This window comes from Actinia tenebrosa, unplaced genomic scaffold, assembly GCF_029948245.1.
Source record: "Actinia tenebrosa isolate PJP-AT-01 unplaced genomic scaffold, QUT_ActTen_1.0 PGA_scaffold8__29_contigs__length_14323225, whole genome shotgun sequence".
In the NCBI taxonomy this organism is placed as follows: domain Eukaryota; kingdom Metazoa; phylum Cnidaria; class Anthozoa; order Actiniaria; family Actiniidae; genus Actinia; species Actinia tenebrosa.
In genome coordinates, this window is record NW_028292585.1 from 13658787 (window position 1) to 13682794 (window position 24008).

General features: G+C 33.4%; 1 protein-coding gene across 4 annotated transcripts in view; it reads left to right on the forward strand.

Moving 5' to 3' along the window:
- Window positions 1-24008, forward strand: part of LOC116292375 (uncharacterized) — a 64988-nt gene that overhangs the window by 22080 nt on the left and 18900 nt on the right. For all 4 annotated transcript variants that reach the window (XM_031699684.2, XM_031699681.2, XM_089040812.1 and 1 more), the window contains 6 exons: window positions 5462-5575; window positions 11340-11452; window positions 18745-19053; window positions 21606-21937; window positions 22575-22716; window positions 23004-23113. In XM_031699684.2, coding sequence (XP_031555544.2) covers window positions 18930-19053; window positions 21606-21937; window positions 22575-22716; window positions 23004-23113 — 708 coding nt within the window. In that variant the 5' untranslated portion in view covers window positions 5462-5575; window positions 11340-11452; window positions 18745-18929. The remainder of the gene's footprint in view (window positions 1-5461; window positions 5576-11339; window positions 11453-18744; window positions 19054-21605; window positions 21938-22574; window positions 22717-23003; window positions 23114-24008) is intronic.

Below are 24008 nucleotides of genomic sequence, written 5' to 3' on the forward strand. Positions count from 1 at the left end.
AATAATTTATCAAGTCGTTTTAATAAAATTTTTAAAATTTCACAAATAATATTTAAAGTTATAAAGTTTGAGCGTTTTGTTAGCCCTTCACGTTCAGTTTTGCTATACGAAAAGTATATATCCAATTCCCCTTTTCAAAGTGGCTTTCTTGTAGGAAATAGAAAGGATATATAAGTAAGAGAAAAGAGAAAAACACACACATACAAAAAAAAAAAAAAAAAAAAAAAAAAAAAAAAAAAGAAGAAGAAGAAGAAGAAGAAGAAGAAGAAGAAGAAGAAGAAGAAGAAGAAGAAGAAGAAGGATAAAGTAAGAAAGAAAAGGCTGATCCCGAGAATGTAACTTTTAGATGAAAGCTTTGATAATAAATTTCATTATTTTCGATTATATTTCATTTTTGAATTTACCAATCCCTGACATATAGCAATAAATTGTTTTAAAAAAGTACTGTAACAATAAATTATGTACTGGATTCTAAAAGGTTTTAAAAATCAACAGATGTCACTGTAATTGCAGTGGCGGATCCAGGGGGGGGGGGGGAGGGGGGTCGAAGGGGTCCACGGAACCCCCCTTGAAGGCTTGATCTTTTAGGTAATAGAAATATGTCTTATATAAATTAAAATTTATCTTCTTGCTTCCTTATTATTCTTATTTCTGTACAAATGATAGTGTATTTGTAATTTTGCTGTTGTTCTATCATAAGCCAGTAATAGAATATAGAAAATTAAGAAGCAAGGATGATAGGCAAAATATTAGGCAAATTTCGTCATTAAAAAAGTTTACACTCTAATAACGTTTAATGCAGCGGTTTAAAAAAAAAAAAAAAAAAAAAAAAAAAAAAAAAAACGAAAATCAATTCGTAGTGTAACCAATTAATAACACCCATAATTGTTAAATAATTACGGTGATTTCGAAATATTCGGTACCAGCTGTTTTACGACATTTTAATAGTCCTATTTTAAATCGCCTTTTAAAAAAATGGTACGTAAATTAACGAAATGAAAATTATTTATACCCCGTTACTGGAACTCGGAATTTGTTTTAGAAAAAAAGTGTTTTTGAAAAAAAATTCATTGTCGACATTATAATTATTTTTTATTATTCTCATCTAAAAAAATTTGTAATATTACATTTGATAACTTTTGATTGAAATATGCTAAACGTGACAATTATTAAAAACCCGTCAGAAATTACTGGGGAAAAACCTTAAAAAGACACAATGAAACCCTAACATTTCGTTAGAATTACCGTTTACTAGGAAAGCAAATTAGAGATTTTAATGTTATATGATTTACTGCTTTTTTAATACCTTGAAAATTAAAACTATAAGTTTTCTCCTATTCAATACTCATGTAAAGTAAATTATTTCACTAAATGAGTATAACTAATAACGGAGTGGTGACTTTTTCACGAGACAAATAATTAGGTACAAATGTGTAGTACTAATCATGAGTTATAAATACTACTGTTATCAATATCGATGTGGTATTCCTGCCCTATGTTTGTCGCGGCAATGCCAAAAAGGTTATTTAGCGTAGCGACCAATGCAACGCTTTTACGACTTCGATCTATCACTATTTTGACAACGTATTTTATCCACTTTGTTGCCGCACTGTCAAGCAGTACAAAAACTAAACGAAAAAAAAAAAGGGGAAAGAAACAACTAAAATCAAAATAAACAAATGATAATTTTAAAAAAAGTCAAAAAGCTATCAAGGTCTCAAAAAAATATATATAGGTTATTAGCTCTCGGGATATGGTTCAAAAATGTATATATATATATTTATAAAATATTTCAGATATAACGCGCGAGCTGATTGGCTGGCTACCGTGCTTATATGAGAGGACAGAGACACGCTCGCGCTAAATCATTCAAAAATATTCGAGAAGTCAAAGAATTTTTCTCTACGACTTCTCTCTTTGTTCTACAGCTCCCATCGTGTTTATATCATAGTAAATAGACAAGCGCGCCGTTTTATATTCCTTAAATATATTTATAAGTGTGTACAGTTCTTCCTATAGATCTTTGGAATTATGAACAATTATTACCAATACTAAATAAATATATATATATATATAATAATTAAATAATCTGTATAAGGTTAACATCATCCAACATGGATGCCACTTTTATTTCTTTAGGAATTATTACAAACAACTTATAGTGAACATTATCCAACATGGCTGCCAGTCATCCAAGATTAACTGGATGACAAGGGATGATGACGAAGGCAGACATTCATCCGTTATGAATCCTTTTAGAATAAAAGAACCGAAAGAATTTAAAAAAACCGCTTATTAAAGTAGATATAAATAAAATCTCACAAATGACATTAAAAGAGTCTTATAAAGCCCAGAATAGGGCAAATTACTATCATTAAATCATGATCTGATATATCGGCAATCTCAAGTTCAAGTTCAAATTCCAGACACCGATTGAATTGTTGTTTTCTTATTACCCCATGCGTCATCACAGATAAATTTTGTTCAACTTTAAGTTAATAAAACTGACATAGCAATAGAAAGAGGGCTCCTTTAATGAGCAGTGTTTTAAGGGCTTAACGCTTGTGGTCACCGCAGTAATAGAGATCTGATAATTTCGGGCCGAAAACTTAACCGACAACTTGTTAATGGCTTTTGAATACATGGTGTTTCTAATTAGCTGTTGTTTAGAACTTTAAGATGAGAATTAAATCGTTGTTTTTGCTGTGTATGTAGCTGGGGGGTCGTCAAAATTGTAAGGCTGATATTAAGGAATATTTGGGTGGAGTCTTTGCAATTATGCTGCCTGGAATAGCAGCACTTGGGAATTTTATGTACAGTACGTTTTGCACAACTAATTTTATTTTTACTCTCTTGTTTTCTACTCATTTTCCCCTTTTCTTTCAATGCTTTTGTGGGTTATTTTTCTACTATTTCTATTGCTTTAATTTTTAACCTATAAAAAAAATGTATAAGACTATATATATATGTATTCAATTGTATTAAAATGTATTAAGTTTTTTTTTGGAGAAAACACTCTTGCTGTGGGGCGAGAAACGTAATAAAACTATTACTATAGAGATAGCACTAAAACAATAAAGAAAAAGAAAAAGAAAGGATCGAATGGAGTTCAATGCATCCTGAATCATGTAAATAGAAAAAGGGAGAAATAGAAAAGGTAATTAGAGAAAATTTCAATACAGAGAGATAAAAGTGCATAAGTTAGAGCTACATTGACTTATTACTGAATCCTTTGGCATTTCAACACTAATTTTAAAAAAATTCTAATTTTGTAATTTTGTAATTTGCTTATGCCAGAAAATAAATAAATAACATTTGGTTGAAAAACCATTTAGTTTACAATTATGAAACCAACCCACAAAACAGCACTTGACATTATTTCCTAAATATGTTTTCAATTCTCGGATTCATCTAAAAGATCAATTTCTAAAACTTTCTAAATCGACCGTTCGATTACTCTTATTGGTCGGTGGCCGTTTAACCTTCCTAATGGAAAAAAATATAAAAGAGCAATACAGTCGCCGTGTTTTTTAATCTGTGCCAGAGCGAAATTATTTTTTTATGCTGATTCATTCTTTGGTTTGTTGCTAAAAGCAAAACGCATAAATTTACCATAGATTAAATAATTTTAAAACGTTTTTGCTAGAATAAGATAAAATGCTTTATCAATTTGAATCCGGAAAAAAGTAACGATTAACCGAGATTTAATCAAAGCAACGTTAGTCCATTCGCCTGATTATATTCCTTACCCAATACTTTAGATCCTGTTTATATCTTCAAACAATTCAATAGATCTACTCTGTTTTGACATATCTAGGGCCTAAGCTACACACAAAACAGATAGGCTAATTGTGCTTACAATTTTGCCCAATTGTTAGACTTTGCTGATAATAAATACTATTATGAAGATCAATAAATCAGTTAATGCCACATTAAGGAAAGGATGAAAAATGTGTCTGTTCCCCTATATTTTATATGGAAGTGCTTTATTTCATTGGCGACAGAATTCATCTCGCTTTTCAAAATAGGTTATACGAAATTCTTGAAATAAATTTCTCTCAAAAATAAAGTAATTATACAAAACTACGCTTTTTCCCCCTTCCATATTGTGATGATAGTTGCTCATACAGCACGTCAGCCAAAACCTTTCATTCACCACTTGTAAAAATGTATTCATCTGGCATTTTTTCTGGAACATTGCGATCCTGACTGATACAGTTGTACATGAACGCCTACCAAATTCGATTTCATACTACATACAGTCTAAATCTAATGATTTAATCACCTATTAAGACATTATAACCCTGTCAATGTCAAGGTATTTTACGTGGTATTTCCCTGGCAATAAGGTTTGTTTTAATGGCTTTCTACCCCTCAGGTTATACAATGTCTCCCATAAACGACGTTGCAAACCCACAATGGACAGTTCTTGAAATAGCTTTTTTCTTTAAGTATATTGTTTGGGATTTAAGTTAGGTCATCAGACCTGTCAGGGAGTCTTTGTATTACAATTCCAAGGAATGTCTTTCTTTCTGACACATTTTAGCATGTTTGGCAGCTACCTGATCATTTCGCTGCCATGCTCTCACGTCATCAATCTATGGCACATTTTGGAATAACTTTATTGATCTCGAATAGCTCGATTTCTTAAGGTTCTCAATGCGGATAATTCTAAGCTTAGTTATAGCTAGGAATTATAGTATTCAAGTGTTTTTTATATGTATTTGTCCAGCCATATTACAATATCTTTTTCGTCTGAATCTGGTATCAGAATTTCCCCAAACAAGGTTCTGCCTTCTGATTGGGCTAAACCCATCTGGAGGCTTCAGAACTAAGAAAATTTACATGACAGTTAAATAAATATTTTCCGCCAGACCCCTAAATTTGCATTTCGCCCTAAATTAGTGCTCACACATATTATGTAAGTTTTATAATATGACCTCTACCTTTCATTATTGGAAAATGTTATGAAATACTTGATTTTGTGCAGAAAAAAGTTCTAAGCTGTTTTTAAGTTTAAAAAGGTATTTTGTTCATGGTTTTCAATTAGATAGTACTATGGATTTCGGGAATAGGCTCGACATGGTTTAGTGGTACGCCCAACCACCTTGTGTACAATAAATATTTATTACAAGCGAGACACACGTATTCATATACCATTAATCCCCACCACAAGTTGAGTTGTTTTCTGAACAATATACGTACATTTGGCTTCGATTAGCGAATTGCTTCATCGATTTGTAGTCACCATGGTATGACATTTGACACATAGACGTCAGACTCGAATACTGCTCAGTTGTTTGGTTTTGAGTTAGAATCAACTTGATCCGTTCTTAAGGTTGCCTTTCTCTGTAGTAACTCTTTGCTTGATGTATTCTGGGTGGCGAAAAGACCATCCCATTACAAACGTTTTTGCAAACTTAGACTCTACTCAAGTTTTTGCTCCTGTTTTTACTTCCAGGAAAACAGCTTTGATGTCATTAACTCATACTGTGGCTCAATAGGGAGTTTAAAAAATATTGGATCTAGAACATTACAATCTAAAAACCTTTGGCTACAGCTAAACGACCAAAAGGTGAGTACCTAGAATTATTAATAATAAATTTAATTTATTTGTTTGAAATTTATGGTCGAAGCCACCGGAGCCAACTAAGCTAAAAGCTGGTGTCCAAGTTGTAGGTGGCTGTTAATTGTAATATTAATTTTTTTTTCATTTCATTTTTTTTTCTTTCTTTCTTTCTTTCTTTCTTTCTTTCTTTCTTTTCTTTTTTTTTTTTTTTTTTTTTTTTTTTTTACGAAAGAACGGCTTTGAATTTGAAGGATAATTGTAAAGACGTTTTGAGATACCGAAATCGAAAAGCCAAAACTTTACCACCATGACCTTTTTACAGGTGGAAATAGTTGCGCGATATTCACAAGAACACTCGATCATCTTAAATATGCATTTTCGTAGTTTGTTAACTTTGCTTTACTTTTGGAGGTGTTTTTATGGGTGTCTGCCTTAACAAGTGAACAGTTTCGCTTAATAATAAAATAATATGGTTTTTGCAAAAGAAAATTGTAAAATTTCACTTTTCTTTCCGATTTTTTTGAATATGCCTGCGGTAAAGATGATTTCAATATATTTCCAGTGCTTGTCAGTTGTCATAGCTCGACATTCAACATCTGCTAATTCGGTTTTCGAAAAAGAGTCTTTTTAAATTCCAGATCTCGAAAAAAAAGGTTTCAATATATATTTTTGTATCCTTAGCACAAAAGTTCGCTTTTGAAATCATGCATCGTAAACACATCTTGTGTCTTTATTTTTTAAAAAAGCGGAACCTAAGTCGAAGTATTCCACAGAAATCCAACTCATAAGGCTAGTTAAAAATTCAAATTTTTTTTTTGGAAGTTATGTGAATTTCTACAAAAATATATATATCAGAAGAGTACTAAAATTTAAAGCAAATTCGATTCGAACAATGAGGGGCACAGAACACTCGAACGGTGTTGATTGATTATTATTTCTTGACCATTCTTCTGTTTATAACCCCCTCAAATGAGACATTCATTGAATTCAAATACACCTAGTGATCAATTGAAAATTTGAAAATAGATCTCATTTTTAATCCAATGGCTCTAGGAATAATTTACATACAGTATTTTTGCATTTTAAAAAAATGACAAAAATCCCGACTCGTTCTTGGTTCGAGTGTCGGCTCTGTTTTTATTCTTTATTTCCAGTCAATTTTAGTTTATTTAGTCCCTATTTTTAAAGTTGAAAACATATTTAGACGAAATATTTAAAGTATAATACTTTCGTATACTCCTTTTCATTTCATTTCGGTGACTTTTGAATTTAAGAAAAGTATTGGCATGACCTATCTCTTATTGTTTTTCACCTATGGCCTATTGTCTATTGCCGATCGCTTATTACCTTTAGCGATGCAACCTTTTTTTGAAATATGTATATGTCATAAATATATGATTTTTTTTTTCTAAAAGGAAAGCCTTATTTTTCAAAAGACGAATTTCGCCTTTCCAGTGTCGGTTTTATTTGTAATAAGAAAAGTTCGAAAACGCAAGTAAAATTAATTCTTGATTAACCCTTTACAAGGAACTATTCGATTAGTTCTTTACAAGATAGAGCGCAATTCATAATTCAAGCGTCTTGCTGCGCACGCGAGATGGAGTAACTGAACTCTTACCGAATTGAAAGAAAATAATCTAATCAGCCAATCGTGATTTAGTAATTGTGACCTCTAAGTTATATATAATGATAATACGAGCATTAAAAGGTTATATTTTTTAACAGCGCTTTTGGTTGATTCTTTTGTATAAAATTACACCTTAATTTTTATAGCCTTTTCCTCTTTTTTCTTTTTTTTTTTTTAATGTTTTAAAAACGTCGGATTTTCATTTATGAGACGTATTAGGTTAACTTTAACGATTCTTGATTTCTTCCTCATTAATTTTGTCGAAAAACCTAAAAAGATGCGTCACTAAAATCAACAGAAATCTATTTCTAAAAGCTTTTGATTATAATCAAATTATTGCCTAATGATTCAATACACTGCTTACAGATAGCGATAGGAGGATATTATTTCATTTAATAAATACCTTTTACGTATGTCTTTTTACATATGATTGCGGGCCTATTCGCCTACTAAACGCAGATTAACTCTTTAGGATAGCTTTACGCGTGCAATAACTTTCAATTAACAAACCTTCACAATAGGCCATACGTTCTAAGTGTCGTATAACTAGGCCTTTAGGCTTGTCTTCAATTGGTTTACGCTTGGCTAAAATACCTTAAATGATAGGCTCAAAAAAGATCAGAGCCGGATAAATAATGTAATTTCAAGGAGGCAACATTTGAGAAATTTATACCTCAATGGATTTTATGCAGCCTTCTTAAAATTGTCTCGAATCGAGGCTAACATGGAAATAAGAAAGAAATGCCACAAATTCCATCGAGAAAAAATGTGATATATTTTGTATTTGGATGTTTTTTATTTTGCATTCATGATTATTTTACGAAGGATCATATTGACGACGTTTTAATCTTTCGTGTTCACGGCATAAGCCTCGTAAGTCTCGTAAGACTAGGATTTTGATTTCGACTCACTTTTTGTCCCTTATGTCACTATTGTGCCTTTTGTTCGCTTTACTTTTTGCTCAATTAGAATGGAAGTTATTTTTTCACCAATATCTTTTGATAACATTGTGAAGAATAATTGTCATTTTAGTCATACTGTCGCAAACACTAACGCAATTCAAAAACTTCCAATTTCCTTGTTATAGCGTCATTTGCGACCAAATTAATTCGTTGCAATAGTTGAATGTTACTGATTACGGTCGGAAGACGATGATTTGTGTTGAAAAAATCTACCCACCTTAAACAGGTGTCTGTAAAGTTTCGACGCGTGTCCGTAATTTTAACGCGTCATCTAAGTGGAATGATATGTTCAAAAGAGGATAAAGAAACAATTATAGCTCGAAGAGAGAAGAAAATATTAAAAAGTGGTATTATACGATAAAAGGCAACTTGTTTATATGAACGTGTGAAGATGAGTAAGAGAAGTCATTGCGCACACTTGAAAAAATATCGGGCAGTAGTATAAGATGAGTGTTTAAGAAGTGTCACACAAGAGTACGAGATGCGCATGTGTCATAGAAAAGTGTCAGAAAGACCAGAAAAGTAGTATGAGATGCACATTTGATGTAAAAAAATGTCACGCATTTGTATGAGATGCGCATGAGATGTAAGAAAGTGTCACGCAATATTATGAGATGTGCACGTATCGTATGAATGTGTGACGAGTGGTATGAGTTGTACGAAAGAAAGAACGAACGAACGAACGAACAAACGAACGGATAAATGGATGGGAATGGTAAAACATGTTTAATACAACTAGGTTGAACAAATAATATTTTTTTTTGTTAAAGGTGTTAAAAAAGAAGACTTTCGGTGATGTAGATAATAATCTTAAATTAAAGAGGCTCGATACGGTTTTACGCGCGCGCTCTATAAATTTTAATATTCAAACTGAAAAATTTTTAAAATTCTGTAAGAGGGAACTATTCCAAACAAATTTTATTGATTTTTACGAATTTCCTATTACAGATTTTTTTTTTCTTTTTTTGCCAAAGAGAAGATTACGATACAAAGTTTAAATATTCCGGTTTTTAATAAAAAATCACCATTTGTTTCCTGAGTTATGATTTTTTAAATACATATTTTTGATGGCATACCAAGGGTTCTGATGTTGTCATGGCAACGTTTGACGTCATTTTTTTCATGCTCATTTTGATCTTTGGTTTATAGTCTTTGGCTTTCCAGGCTTACTTGCTGTCATATTATAGCCATATTAATTTTTTTTAGTTCATAATTGTAAGTGTATGTGAAGGCACAAAACACTTTCCAGCCTCCTTAAGACTACTTCTAATTTTTTCCATATCAAGATATTAACTACAAATTAATACCCATGGCGCCAGGGAAGCCAATCTACTTTGATAATAAACAATATAAGAATCAGTTAATATTATTTAATTAGGAAGTATGACCTAAATTTGATTACGAATGGCTGGAATTAAAGCCTTCTCAATAGGCGCTACTTATCTCTCTTAAACCTAAACGTCGAGTTTAGTATTATAGCTTTCGCAAACATAACTGATTAAATTACAAACTTCGATAAAAGGATCATTTTTGAATACCCCTGCCTAATAACCGTAGATTAATTCGTTTTCATGAATACCATGGTTTTAGTTAGCTGGTTGAAATTGTTGACTGATTTTAACAAATTAAATTGATTACTGAGATTTAGTGTTTCATGTGAATTTATTAAACAAAATTTTTCAAAAAAGATTTGTTAAGCCGCTACGTCGGATTAAAATTACAAAAGTCGAACCTGAATAAACTGAAATTAAAAAAATGCATGGGACTAGTGAAAGAGAGATAAAAAAATACATTTAAACAAAAATCATCAAGGGCCTGAATGTTTATAAAGAATGGTGTGAGTATAATTCATGATTTATGATTTGTCTAGGGATTTATTGCTTTAATAATGTCTAGATATGCTTTTTTTAAATAATCAGTTTCCATATCGATTCTTTTTGATCTTACATACCGTTTTGTACAAAACCTTTATTTCCTGCCTTTCTTGTTGCCATTTGCGATATTTATGTTTTCAACTGCTTTTCCTGACTTTCTGTCTGTATTGGCTTTGAAAGTGTTCTTTTTACCGTTACGTTTTGTTTCTAAACTACCTAAATAAAATAAATAACATCAGCAACAAGAAGAACAGCAACGACAGCAACGACATCAACAAAAACAGCAACAGCCACAACAGCAACAGTAACAGCAACGACAACGGTAACAACATCAGCACGAACAGCAACAACGACTGAAAAAAACAACAACAGCAACAGCAACAGCAGTAGCAATAACAATATTAAACACCAACAGAAATTAAAACATACAACAACAAAAAAGGAATATTTTTTAAAATAAACGACGAAAACTAAACGAAATATACATATATGTTTTCAACAAGGAATATTTTCAGACCAGATCTATCCATATGCATAACGACAAAAGAAAACCGGATTATTATTAAAGATTACGCCTGACGCCAACATTAAGAAACCAGTCTTTTAATGAAGCAAATGAAATATGGTTTGAATTGATTTAAAGAAAGTGATTATCATCAGACACGATCAAACCTTGAGTAAACCGGAGAATACCAAGCCATCAGCGCAGCAAAGTCGCAGATTCTAAACAAATAATTCCGCATTTATAATATTTAAAGGATGGACTTTTCATTCCATTATTGCCGGTTTTTGACGGATATTTTCTATGTTGACTATTTGCTAAGCTCTATGTGGACTTCCGACAGTTTCCTCTAATTTTATTTTCATTCTCGTAGAGTTTAGTTATCCGCTCAGCTAACTTCGGACCCTCACAGTTTTTCATTAGTCAAGAATAATTGATTCAAACTGGAAGTAAATACCTTTATTTTGTATAAAGTTAAACCATTTGATTTGTAAACACTGCACCGGATGAGAATCAAACATTTTTTGATACCTCTTTTTTCTATTGTAACGATTCCCGCTAAGGTGTGAAAGAGTTCTCATTTTTTAGAAGATTCTAGAGTTTGAAGACTTGCATTTTATCGCTGTCATGGTTTTGATTTACTTAAAACAACCCAGTATTTTGTTTTGTCTGTCAAGCACGGCTTATCAAATACACACGCACCTGCCCACTAGTAATGTCTTTTTCAAAGCCCTCTTGGTGGTCGGTCAACCCACTAAAATTCAATAAAAAACCGTTCGTTTTCACTATTTTCCTTACTTTTCAGCTTTAAACCCTTAAACCAAAAATTGGTGGCAGCGGTATAAGAGGAAAATCGAAAACCGCTTAAACATCTGTTCTTCCAAGGGTGATACAACACACAGCCTGTCTTTAAAAAAAGTGAGTAAGACGTTATTCGAATATTTTTTCAAATAGTTACCGAATGAATTATATAGAGAAAAACTCCCAATTGTCTATGCATGCCAAACGTTTGAGAGCGAAAAATTGTGCATTTTTGGTTAATAATAATGAAATAGTTGGTGAGTTTTAGTGCTACCATATTAAAGAATAATAATATCATTAAGTATTTCCCCCCTTAATTTTAAAAATGAAATAGAAATACCAAGAAAGGTAGTTTAGGTTAAGATAACTTAGAATTAAAGCTTCCCTAAACTCACTGTCAAATTCTACTAAAAATCGATTTTTTTATTCGCTTTAATTGATTTTTTAAACACCTTAACAGCTTATGCTACGTTGTATTGCTAACGTATCATGTTATTCTACATTTAGACGCATAGGCATGCTTAGGCACTCTTGTCTACTATTTACGTTTTCGCTATAAAAAAAACAAACCAGTTTAGATGTTTTGAAAACTTCAGGCAAAACACATTTTACAAAACTGCTAGAAAAAAATCTCAGCAGTAAATTACGCTTTAGAATCGAATAACAAGTTCCAAGTGGCTAAATAAAATAAATTCCAAAGACAGGTAAATGTGGTTTTTAATGTTTTTAAGAAGAGAGTTTGAAATGTTGATAAAGCTCACGGCAGGCCATTTTCGAACACCTAGTGAGCAAACTGGTAACCCAATCATCAAATGCATAGAATTGTTCAATTACATTTGACAACTTTCAGTAATTGTTTTGCTTTCTCTGACTTTAATAGCCAAAAGCCGTTTCCATTATTGTGAAATGCACTAGACAATAAAATAAATAAATTTTTCCCACTATTGTGTATTGTAGCCCCATTACACGCTCACTAGCTTTGATTTATTGACGGAAATAACTTTGGAGGCGACTTGCACGAATTTGTGCGGTAAAACTTCGATATTACTTAGTATAGGAATACAATAGCTGTATAGAGAAAGTTCTGTATTAAAAAAGGAATAGTTAAACTTGAATTGTTTTGCAATAAAGGTGGAAGTAGGGCTTAGTTTGCTTGGTGTTGCATGTCAGCGAGACTTTGCGTGCTGAAAAAGAGGTCTTCAAATGTTTGAATGAGGCAAGTATGGCGTATTTGCTTGCTGTTGAGAAAGACTTTGCATTGATCTGCTTACTAGCTATAAATAGTCTAATAATAAGATAATAGAGCGCTTATCTACAAGGGCATTAAACTGTCTGTCTGCACTAAAGGCTTCCTGGAATAGCGGCAGTTTTGACATGTACTGAATGAACTAAATTATTGAGCTTGATCTTTATGAGATATCTAGACAAACATACATAGTAGTCAGATCTTATGAGTGAAAATTCTACCAATGGATAGCAGGTATTGAGGGTGTTTTGACGTTCGTCAAGATACTGGATTTCGCATACATGGCTTTGTAAAGTATGAGAAGGAACTCAATTATTTTCTAAGCAGAGTGTCTATGGCCTAAAATATAATGTATGATGTTAGTATAGCAATTAAAATTGTGTCTGTATTATTATACTTGGTTTAGTACTTGTAGAAAAACAGTTAACAAGAAACCAAAAAGAAATGCCATTTGAACAGCCTAAAATAACAGCCAACGAAGGGGCAATATCCTTTACTACGTTTCGCAAGGTATTAAAATTTGAAAGCGAGAATTTTTTTCTTTATATTCATGCATTTGAAAATCAATCTCATCAAGGTGGTCAAAAAGAACTGCTTTATCATTTCTTTGTGGGGGACAAACCTCATTCCCTTCAAAACCTTATAACGTTCGCCACAAAAGATTCAAAAAAATGGGAACTTCAGTAATTGAGGTAGATTAATCTTCTACATGGCAACATAGTGGAGTAAACGTCACTCTTAACTCGAACTTTAAACCACGATCTTTGCTTTAGGTGGAATACGAAATTAGAATCAACGTGTATTGGGAATCATAAGTTATTTAAGGATATACTGGGATTCCTTTCTCCACTGGAAGATAAGTAAATCCCAGTGGCCATGGCATTTACACTTAGTCAGTCCAACTGACTCCGACTGACATTTAAAATGTTGATGTAAACAAAGAAAAGGCTTACAAAACCTAAGAAACAAGAGAAAAGCCTCGAACGGCTAATACTTTACTATGAATCTAGATGATAATCAAGCAGCCACGTAATTAGGCTAAGTTGAGGTTCTTTACGTATACTCATAGACTCTATGTCGCCCGAAATTTAAAAGTGTTGATATCTATGTTAAGCAAGGTTCGAGGGAGGAAAACCAAGCAACCGAGAGAAAATTCTCGAACTGCTTTCAAAGCAATAAACAAAGTGCTTGCTTAATAAGGCGCCTATTGCGCGGATCTATCGCGTGCGTGTTGCTTTGGTTAGAATCGACCGCCCATCTCACCGCTACGTGCATCACTTCCGTAGTAATTTACGAGTTGATGGCACGTTTAGGCCTACGTACGTGTAAAGGTATTTGTTCGTAGTGGGATGTAAAGTCATGCACGAAAATGAACACTGCAGATCTGTGAGTTTTATTCTCGTACTCTCTTTTTTTAAAAGCCTTTATTATTTTAAAATCTTTTTTTTTTTCTTTAATGTTTAAAATTTCCATTCATCTCATACCGCTCATGCGGAATCCGTTCATTCGTACGTTCATTTACTCACTCATATCATTCATTTTCACATTCTTTTTCCCTTCTTTTTCTCACAATTATATATATGTCTATTGACTGTAGGAGCCAATTACAACGAACCCTGAAGAGAAGATTAGATTGCATTGATTTTTCGATAATTTTAATTAAATGCATAATTTTTTTTTTTTTTTGAAAACAGCGAGATAGGAAATGACAGTAAGAGTAAAGTTTTGCACGCTTATTTTACAGCTTATTTTATCACGTTTCTTCAATCTTTTCTTTCCTTTTCTTTTCTTTTCTTTTCTTTTCTTTTCTTTTCTTTTCTTTTCTTTTCTTTTCTTTTCTTTTCTTTTCTTTTCTTTTCTTTTTCCTTTTCTTTTCTTTTCTTTTTTTTTCTTTTTTCTTTTCTTTTCTTTTCTTTTCTTTTCTTTTCTTTTCTTTTCTTTTCTTTTCTTTTCTTTTCTTTTCTTTTCTTTTCTTTTCTTTTCTTTTCTTTTCTTTTCTTTTCTTTTCTTTTCTTTTCTTTTCTTTTCTTTTCTTTTCTTTTCTTTTCTTTGTTTAAATAAACTGGTGCTGGTTTTAATTGTACGTAATTGGTAGAGGCGAAAAAGATTGAAGATAACCTTCATTACTTCTTTGGTAAATTTCATGTAGCTGTAAACTTCCACCATCTTGACCATAGTAGATCACAGTGGGACCATTCTAGAAACTTCGTCAACACCATTAAAAAAAATAATAATGGGAGGTTCTTATATAGTGCATTTCATAATGTCTCAATTCGCTTTTTTTTACAATTGTGATCAGTAGAGGACTTTACGGGCTGCATATTAAGGTGCAATTAGCAGCATCACCATATCCATCATCATGCATATCATCATCATTATCATCATCATCATCATCATCACGTGCGATCATCGTCACAATCGCCATCGTCAGCACCATCCCCATCACCATGAACATTATTAATATCATCATCATCATTCACAGCTGGCTGCTTCTAGCAATAACAGACCCGAAAACGTGGTATCCGATCATATCTAGACAGCAGAGATATATCAAGCGAATACTGATAACAACGGTAATAAAATAGGCGGCGTCTGGCAAACATCGTTTGGACAAGAGACGACGATCTGATTTTAATTATAACCTGATAACCCCTAAACACTAGATTATCTTTATATTCCTATTTTTTCTTTTCTGCTGTCACTTTAATTTGCATTTCGAAAAATTATCAGTACGTTTTTTCCTAGCATTTTGTTCTGGCGACATGAAATCCAAAAATGTTGTTGCTTCCATTCTAAAAGTTTTCTTTTTCATCATATATAGTTGTTTTCTTAATCATATGTATCTGTTTTCTTATTCAAGAGCGGCGTAGGTTTATTACGGAAGTAGGAAAAAAATGGCAAAAGAGTCTGTCATTTTGCTTTTTTTTTATTACTCCAGTTAAGTGTCGATTCCTAGACCTATTTCCCAAGAAATACAACGAGTAATCAAACTTAGGAATTTGTATTAAACCACGCATAACACATGATCCATCTTAATTTATTAATGCTTATAATCATAATCCGAGTATTCCAACGTTATTTTCATTTTATCTCCTTTTTTGCAGAAGTGTATATATTGACTCAACTTTTCGAGACAAGCTTGTTTGTTGTCAACTTATTTTTGTCGAGTTTTCTGTGGTTTCAGGTTTTTGAAAGTTCTAGAAATCTTCACTTGTCATAATTCAATTACTACATATTAACAAATAATTTCTTCATTTAGCTATGGCTGCGTGGATACTTCTAAATTTTATATCATGTGTACACCTACTTGCAAGAACGTTGTCATACAATATTGGAACATTAGTAATTTAGTGAGAAAGGAATACATTAAAAGACAAAAGAAAAAGTTCAGCTTCAGTGATCTTCTTTTGTTTTTTTAAAATAATTCCTATCCCACTAAATCACTAATGTTCTATTTTTGTATGACAACGTTCTTGCAAGTAGGTGTATACGGCCGTAATCAGTTTTGTAGAGAGTAAACTGAAGGATCGATATAATGAAACGAGTCAAAAAAAGTGGTAAAATGTACATTTTTAGGCCTAGTTGTATCGAGACTAGTCGCTGGTAGGGGCAGCTTTCCCGATTAAAAAAAAAAAATTTAAAGGAGGGAACAAATTTTGAAAAGAAGTTGGGCAAACAAGCCCCGAATACACACTAAAAAACATATCTAAGTTTTGTCAGGTTTATAGAAAAACAAACCTTACATTTATACCTTAGCAGATTAACCACATTTTATAATAAATTGTCATTCTCGTTCCCAGAGCCTGCGTTGTTGCCAGCCAGCGGAAAGCAACGTGCTAAAGGCTCTGAGGCAATCCAAACGAAAAATTAGATTCTTAGTTTTCCGGTTTTACGAAAAATATATATTCTTCGGTTCAAGATCCCTGTGCCAAACAAATAGCCGTTTATCGATGCACGGTCTGGGAAAGAGAATGAGTATATGGTAAACAAGAACATTTCTTGGGCTGCCTGTGCTCACCCTCGATTGTGTTCAAACAGAGAATAATGCCGATTAAGTAGTTGAGTTAAAAGTGATTAGTATCCGAATTGTGAGGCATTTGGAAATCCTTAATTACTTTGCCGCTCAACTTACCTCTTGCTCCGATACGTCTTGAATCACAGCAGCTAACGAGAAAGAGCACGCGTAGACATTAAGTTGTGGCACGTGATAAACAGCCCCACCTTCAATCAATCACTTTGGGAATCTGTTGACAACCTCTTACATGCGTAATCACATTATACACGGAAACCCTGTAGCATATACCCGCATCGGGCTATTGGGTAATGTCGTGTAGAACTCTAGGTAGGTTTGTGCAATTTTTCCGATTTCTCGAGGAGGAGAAAGGATAAAAGACATACGTGTTTTAAGACTGGTTTGCCACAGGCAATCTAATAATTAAGTGCTCGTGGGCCGGGTAAAGGAAGAAAAACAATATATACGAAGCAAAGGGGTTGAGGGACAGTTAAGTCGGTCTTCAAATACCTCTTTCACTCATGTGCCATCAATTCACCTTCTAGATAAACCCCACTAACGTTTTGTTAAAATAGTTCATAATCCTGACCCCTTGAAAAGTTAAAAGTCGTAAATCTCCCCTTGCATTGCTTTTCTTCCTTTTACTTTCCCAATGCAAGTTTTCCCCTTCTCTCGCTCTCTTCCCTCCTTATTTGCATCCTTGTAATGAATTCTTTATTTCTACAAGTGATGCCAATATGTCAACAGCACAACGACTTTTATCACCTGCGTAGTCGGCCTATAAAAGTCATTTCATATGCCAGGGCTGTTTGATTCACAAGACAATAGCAATTGATAGATTTGTTCGTTTAATCAGTCGGTGCACTTTTCATTTTATAATGGCTCAATCTTAATTATGAAGAAAACGTAGGGAAAGATTATAATATATTCATAGAAATGTCACCGGAAATGTTTTAAGTCAATGTGTTTTATTCTCTACTTAGTTATAGATTTCCTTCTTTAGTTATATATTCCTTTCCTATCATCATCATCATCCTCATCATCACCACCACAACCGCTAACATCATCATAAACAACGTCCAAAGATCACCATCACCATCACCATCATAACCATCATGTATCGTAAAAATCACCATCATCTTTTTTTTCTAAAATAATTTTCACTTCTTTCTCTTTTACTCCGACGAAGGACTAGCGTCCGAAACGTCAGTAAGTTTTTTCATCTTTTCACGGTGTATAATTTACCTTTTTATCATTACTGTTTCATTAGAAACATCGACGCAGCTCACACTAGTTTTTAGCTAGTTATATCTTTTTTTTCTGTTAGCTACTGATCTTTTCATCATCCTAAGCATCATTGCCGTCTGCATCATTATCTAAAGGTTTTTCAATAAGGTGGTAAGCCACCCATTTGTAAGTCGTTTTTTAGTTCTTCTTAAAGGATTTGAGTATCATTTAAAAGCACAAATCAAGACCTACAAAGAGCCATTTGTATGTCAACCTCTCGCCTTAAACTTTAAAATGTATAGCCGTCACGGAATATTAGAGATTTTGGTTTCCCGCACTCGAAATTCATGATTGTCATTACCAAGCCATTTAAGTCATTGAAGGCAGTATGTGTTTTCAAGAGCCATGGTATAAAACGTTTTACGTAAATGTTTGAAGCTTCATCTTTCAAAGGCCGTTTGTATGGCATGATTTTATTTTTGTATTATTTTATTTATGTTAGGAATGTTTAAAAAACGCTTTCGAAATTTACTAGTAACGGAGTTTCAGCCATTTTCTCTGTATTTGAATGATCCGTCACTTATTAGCCTCGCAATGGCTCATTGCACTCTTATTAGGCCTTATATTAGATGCCAAAATCAATTTGACCAAGCATTCTGCGCGATGAGCATGCACTACTGCCGTCATTTTCATCTTCATAATAACTAAAATTTTTCATTACTCTCTATAATTATAATATTCACAACATTGTACCGTGTCTGCAAAATATTAATAAAGAAGCGAAAAAGAAAGAAATTTTGAATCAGCAGTACTGCTAAAAATTCACGTTTATTCTCCACTAGTCCTATTTCTCATATTATCAAGTGTTCTCCGACTTTTAATTCCCTATACTAACATATGATCAATCAATCTTCATTTCTCTAGGGCCTAAAGTTATAAACTTCCCAGCAAGATACGTTCGCAAGCCGTGAAGTCGGATCGAGGAGCGCAACGTCATGGATAACTAACTTAAAGTCAGCTGGACGCCTAAGTTTGTACTTTGATTAACTAGGCCAACTCGGTAGGGAACAGTTGTTCTTGAATACACTAAAAAAACAAGTGAATCCAAGATGCTAGCGACCCTTAGATATCTAAACATGTGGAAAAGAATTGCCTTTTCTGCAACCATGTTGTGGTTTTGTGGCAGCACTTGTGGTCAACTGCCTGAACGCCCCAGCCCGGAACAAATTTCTGGTGAGTGATATTTTTTTTCGTAGTTAATAATAGCACTAATCAAGAAATGGAATACGTATGTGTATATATTTACTAAAGAGGAAGTTAAGAGGAGTTCTAAAAAGAGTAAAATCATAAAAAAAGAAAAGAAAACCATTAAAGTTAGATAAGAATCCTTAATTTTAGTAAGAAGGGGCCTAATGTAATGCCTGAGGAACGCCAGTAAGCTGAACATCAAAATGAATAGAATTTGAATTAGTGAAGTAGAACTAGGAACATTTGTAATATTCAATTCACAATATGAACTTGCAGGTCTAGTTTGGATCAACCTATTCACTCCGCCATCCGGTTTAGGATATTTTATATCTGATTAAGATGAAAGAAGAGTTTGTCGTATCATCTCTTGATATTGATGTGTTTTTCTTGTGTGATCAGTTGGGTCATTAGTTTCTCGAGATAAGATAAAATCATCTTGATCCTCTTTATCTTGTTGTTACTTGGCACAGAATAATGACTCATCTTTATTAGCACAAACTAAAATAGTGGAATGATGTATTAAATAGATAGGAAGACATTTTCACACTTTCGAAAGTTGTCTCGCATTCATACACCTATTCTAATATATGTTCAAAAGGTCATTCCGGCATGGAAATGGTTTCGTTGAATGCTAAGGATTTATGATCAGTCTCAACGCTAAGGTCCATATTCTTGACAAGAATAAGAAGCAGAAAGACAGGGCATTCCAGCTATTATTGGATCTCGAAATGACCTATCCCCTATCGCTTTTTCGCCTGTCGGCGATGACAATTGTTTTTTTAAAATAGGATTATAACAGCCTAAGGGATAATTATTCCTGAATTTACTTCCGTTGTCAACAACTAGTTTACAAGCGGATGACTATATTATATAAGTTTTCGATATGTTTTTTTTTTTAAATTGAAAAAGCTCAAATTCTAGTTATTTTTATTACTTGACTGGTTTTAAACAGTCGAAACCTTAAATCCAACAACGATTATGTTGTTTAGGTTTATAAAGTAAATATAATAAAAAAATTTTTTGAAGCATTTCACTTTTTATTTTACTTCTCAAAATGCAACACAAAAAAATAAGTCATTTTCTCATCTGTCATAGTCATCATCATCATAAACACCATTGGCTACGCCATCACTTCTATCGATTATAGAGAATAATGATGACTATATTTGAAATAAAAATTGTTAGTGTAATAAGTGCAGCAGTGAAATCCCAATGATTCAGATCCTATCTTAGAGAAATTCAGCAAATTTGATAGTAAGGAAAAAAAAAAAGATAATACTAAAATAAACTAAAACAAGAATTGTGATTGCTATCGTTGTGTAAAAGGTGTACCAATAACCATAACAATGATTGTTTACAAATGCATTAGTGATAAAATAATATTCGAATTTACTCTGCTGATGTTAATAACTTGAGTGTGTACATCCCCCATGCCAGACATGGAATTTTTAATTTGTCAAATGATTTTTTATTGCTTAGCGCACTAATCATGATTAAGTACACGAATAACAACATTAAGTATACACCGAATCGAAATATGGTGATCAATTCAAATAACCTATGTTGTTCTGTAACGGAGTAGCCTCTCGTACACGTGATGAGATGCAAGATATCAAATGAGATGCAGAATTCTTAGCCACGACATTTTGTGGAAAATACTCTTTTAACTTGACTTTGTGCAATACGTATGTCTCTCATATATAATAGAAGATGAATAAGACCAAATAAGATACTTTTTAAGCTTTGCATCTCATTTGATATCTTGCATCTCATTATATATATATATTTATAAATGTATACCGCTGACTACAACCTTTCTGCAATCAAGTGTATATATATTATATATGTATAATAATAATCCAATAATTTTTTTCCTTGACTTTCAGTCGTTTTCATTTGGGTTGAAAATCGTTATTATTCTATTAAGCTATTATTCGTATTCTGTGTCGAGGAAAGACAAACACGTCAAACTAAGTTTAGAAGAATCGCTTGAAGTGTCCAAACAAAGAAAGTTGAGGAATGATGCTACAAAACTTATCAATTTTTCCTTCTCTTTCTTCAAGCTGTAGTAACATAAGATAACAGAAACAAAAGAAGGGCTTACCTTGCAATTTACGCCGTTCTCTTTTCCGTCATCTTACTGTTTGGGGAAAAGCGCGGCAAAGTGGTAAAGTTGAGAGGGGACTAGGTTATAACCCATGCAGACGCTAAATTGTTGTAATATATTGTATAGGCTCTATATCTGAAAAATATAACAGTGCATTGTAGCCAATGTTGTATAAAAAATCATGTCAAATGGATATAGGTGCATTAAAGTATTTGTTCCGCAGCTTCTGTATGTTCTGCAGGTTCCGTTCTGTGGTCCGTCAATACACAGTTAACCAACACCCTTTATAGAGCTCGAAAATCGAATTGGGATGCTTAATTTTTTGAGAATTTTCAACACCTTGCTGAAATTTTGAAACTGAGAGGCGGCTTAAAATAGGTAAAACAATATCAATTTTTAATTTTCTATTTTCACTTTTCCCTTTTCCTAGCAATTTGTGGAAAACCAATTGGCCTATCAAACGGCAAAATCCCAGACTCAAGCCTGACAGCACTTTCAGTATTCGACGATGATTTCTCTAACTACGGAGCTCATAGAGCACGTCTCCACCTAAACAAGTGGCCCCCCGGATACAGAGCTGATCCTAAAGCTACGAACAACACGTGGATAAAGGTGGACTTCGGGGAGCCATGGGTGATAACAGGGATAGCAACACAAGGATATGGGGGAAACACAACAGAGGAATGGCTGACGGAGTATATGTTGATGACTTCAACGGGAAGTGATTATTCACCCATAAGAGCCCTCAATTACTCGAGAATGGTATGGTTATTATAATTATTCTGGTCTTTCGCAGGCGGCGCATGCGCAACAGGCAATTATGATTTATGATTTATTTAGGGCCATTATTTCATATGAATATGATAAAAGGGGCGTTACAATGATTTATGGTTTTCCTTGCGAATGTAACCATATTCTTAGTTAAATAGAAAGCTCTTCTAAATTAAAACAAGGATGGAATTTTAGCACTTGGGTTAAATTTTAAGATGTTGTTCGCATTTTTTTTTTAGTAAATTGAAAAAACATTGAGACTCGAAAAAACTAGTTAATCTATCAAGCAACAATCTGTCTAAATTAATTCAATAATTTATTCATATTTGAAAGACTTCTAATCAATAGTCCCCTTCACAATCCCCTGCGCCGTTTTGAAAGTTAGCCGTGCCTTTGCATCGAAGCGAGACGAACGGTGAGCTTGCAATGATAGAGACATGCGAATAATTGTCCAAGGGGTCTCTATCTTTGCAAGCTTATCGTTCTTCTCGCTTCGATGCAATGGCACGGCTACCTTTCAAAATGGCTCAGGGAATTGTGAAAGGGACTATTGCGTTGGTTTGGGAGGTAGGGTTGTGGGAATATCTTTTTTATCATTCTAACTTTCCTTTCGTCCTTTCTTTTCAAGATTTTCACTGGTAATAAAGATAGAACTTCGGTGAAGTTCAACGCCATCCCCATACCTGTCCTCGCCACGTCTCTTACTCTTTACCCTCTGAAATGGCATAACAATATTGGATTAAGAATGGAACTATATGGCTGTAAACCTGGTAAGCGGTTTCAGGATATCACGGTATAACATATATTTCAGGATATCACGTTATAATATATATATGTATTATAACGTGGTCTATAATTGGCTGAACATGAGGGGGGGGGGGGGGGGGAGGCTTGTCTCTGGGGATCATTTTTTAAAGTGAGGTGGGCTAATCTCTGGTTTTCTTCGCAACAGAGCTTCAACTAGAAACTAAAAGAAAATAATCAAAAATACATAAAATTCATAGATAAATGACAAAGATGTTAAGATTTTGTCAATAACTTCTTCATAATTGTATAGGATATCACATTCAGGCTATGGTGTCACCTCTTGGCTTTCACTTCACCAAATCTTACCTGGATCCCAGCAATGTCGATTACGTTAACTTGGCAATTGATATTCAAAATGAGGTGAGATTCCTTGTATTAATAGATAGTGTTGTGAATGGGGTTTAACAGTTAACTGACAATTGGTTAAAAAATTAAATAATTTGTCAGGAAACTACTAAGAATAGCGCAGAGCGCTGATTCTAAAAATAGCTCAAAGATTCGGACAAACATTGCATTCTGTTTAGCCTCTACGAGGATTATACGTACCGATTTTATTATTTTTACTTAAAGTTACAATAATAACCCATGTAGACTAAGATCAACTGCGATCGGCTGTGAAAATTATCTGCTGAAAGTAAACTTGTAAGTTTGTTTGTCCGAATTTCGTCTTTGACTTCGTTTTTATGACGTCAGGGCTGTGCTGCGCTATTAGCATTTGGGCTCAATTCCCGCCAAGGGCATTTGATAAATTTCTCTTATTGTCTCTACTAAGAATTAATAATAATAAACAATATTTATTCAGGAATGCCTAAGTTGTGAACATAGGGCTCTGGCGTGACTCAAAGTAATCTGGCGTGATTCAAAAGTCACGAATCACGCCAGATTCCTTTGTTCACAACTTAAGCCTCACATCGGTGGGAGTTTTGAATTTGGTCTATAGTTAAATGATATTTCATTATTTTGGTAAATATTATGGCCAAGTTGAGTATTTTGCCCTCTTGAACTTGAAAACGTGTGTGTTTCTTCAATAAAATCTTGTAAATTACTCAGCGGTATTTAGCGCGCGCTCCAATCGAACGTTCAAAAGTAGGCAGTCACTCAGTGGCGGATCCAGGTTTGGGGGGGGGGGGGGGGGGGGGGGGGGGGGGGGGGGTCGAAGGGGTCCACGGAACCCCCCTTGAAGGTTTGATCTTTTAGGTAATAGAAATATGTCTTATATAAATTTTAATGAAAAAATATTACTAGTTTTGCGTTG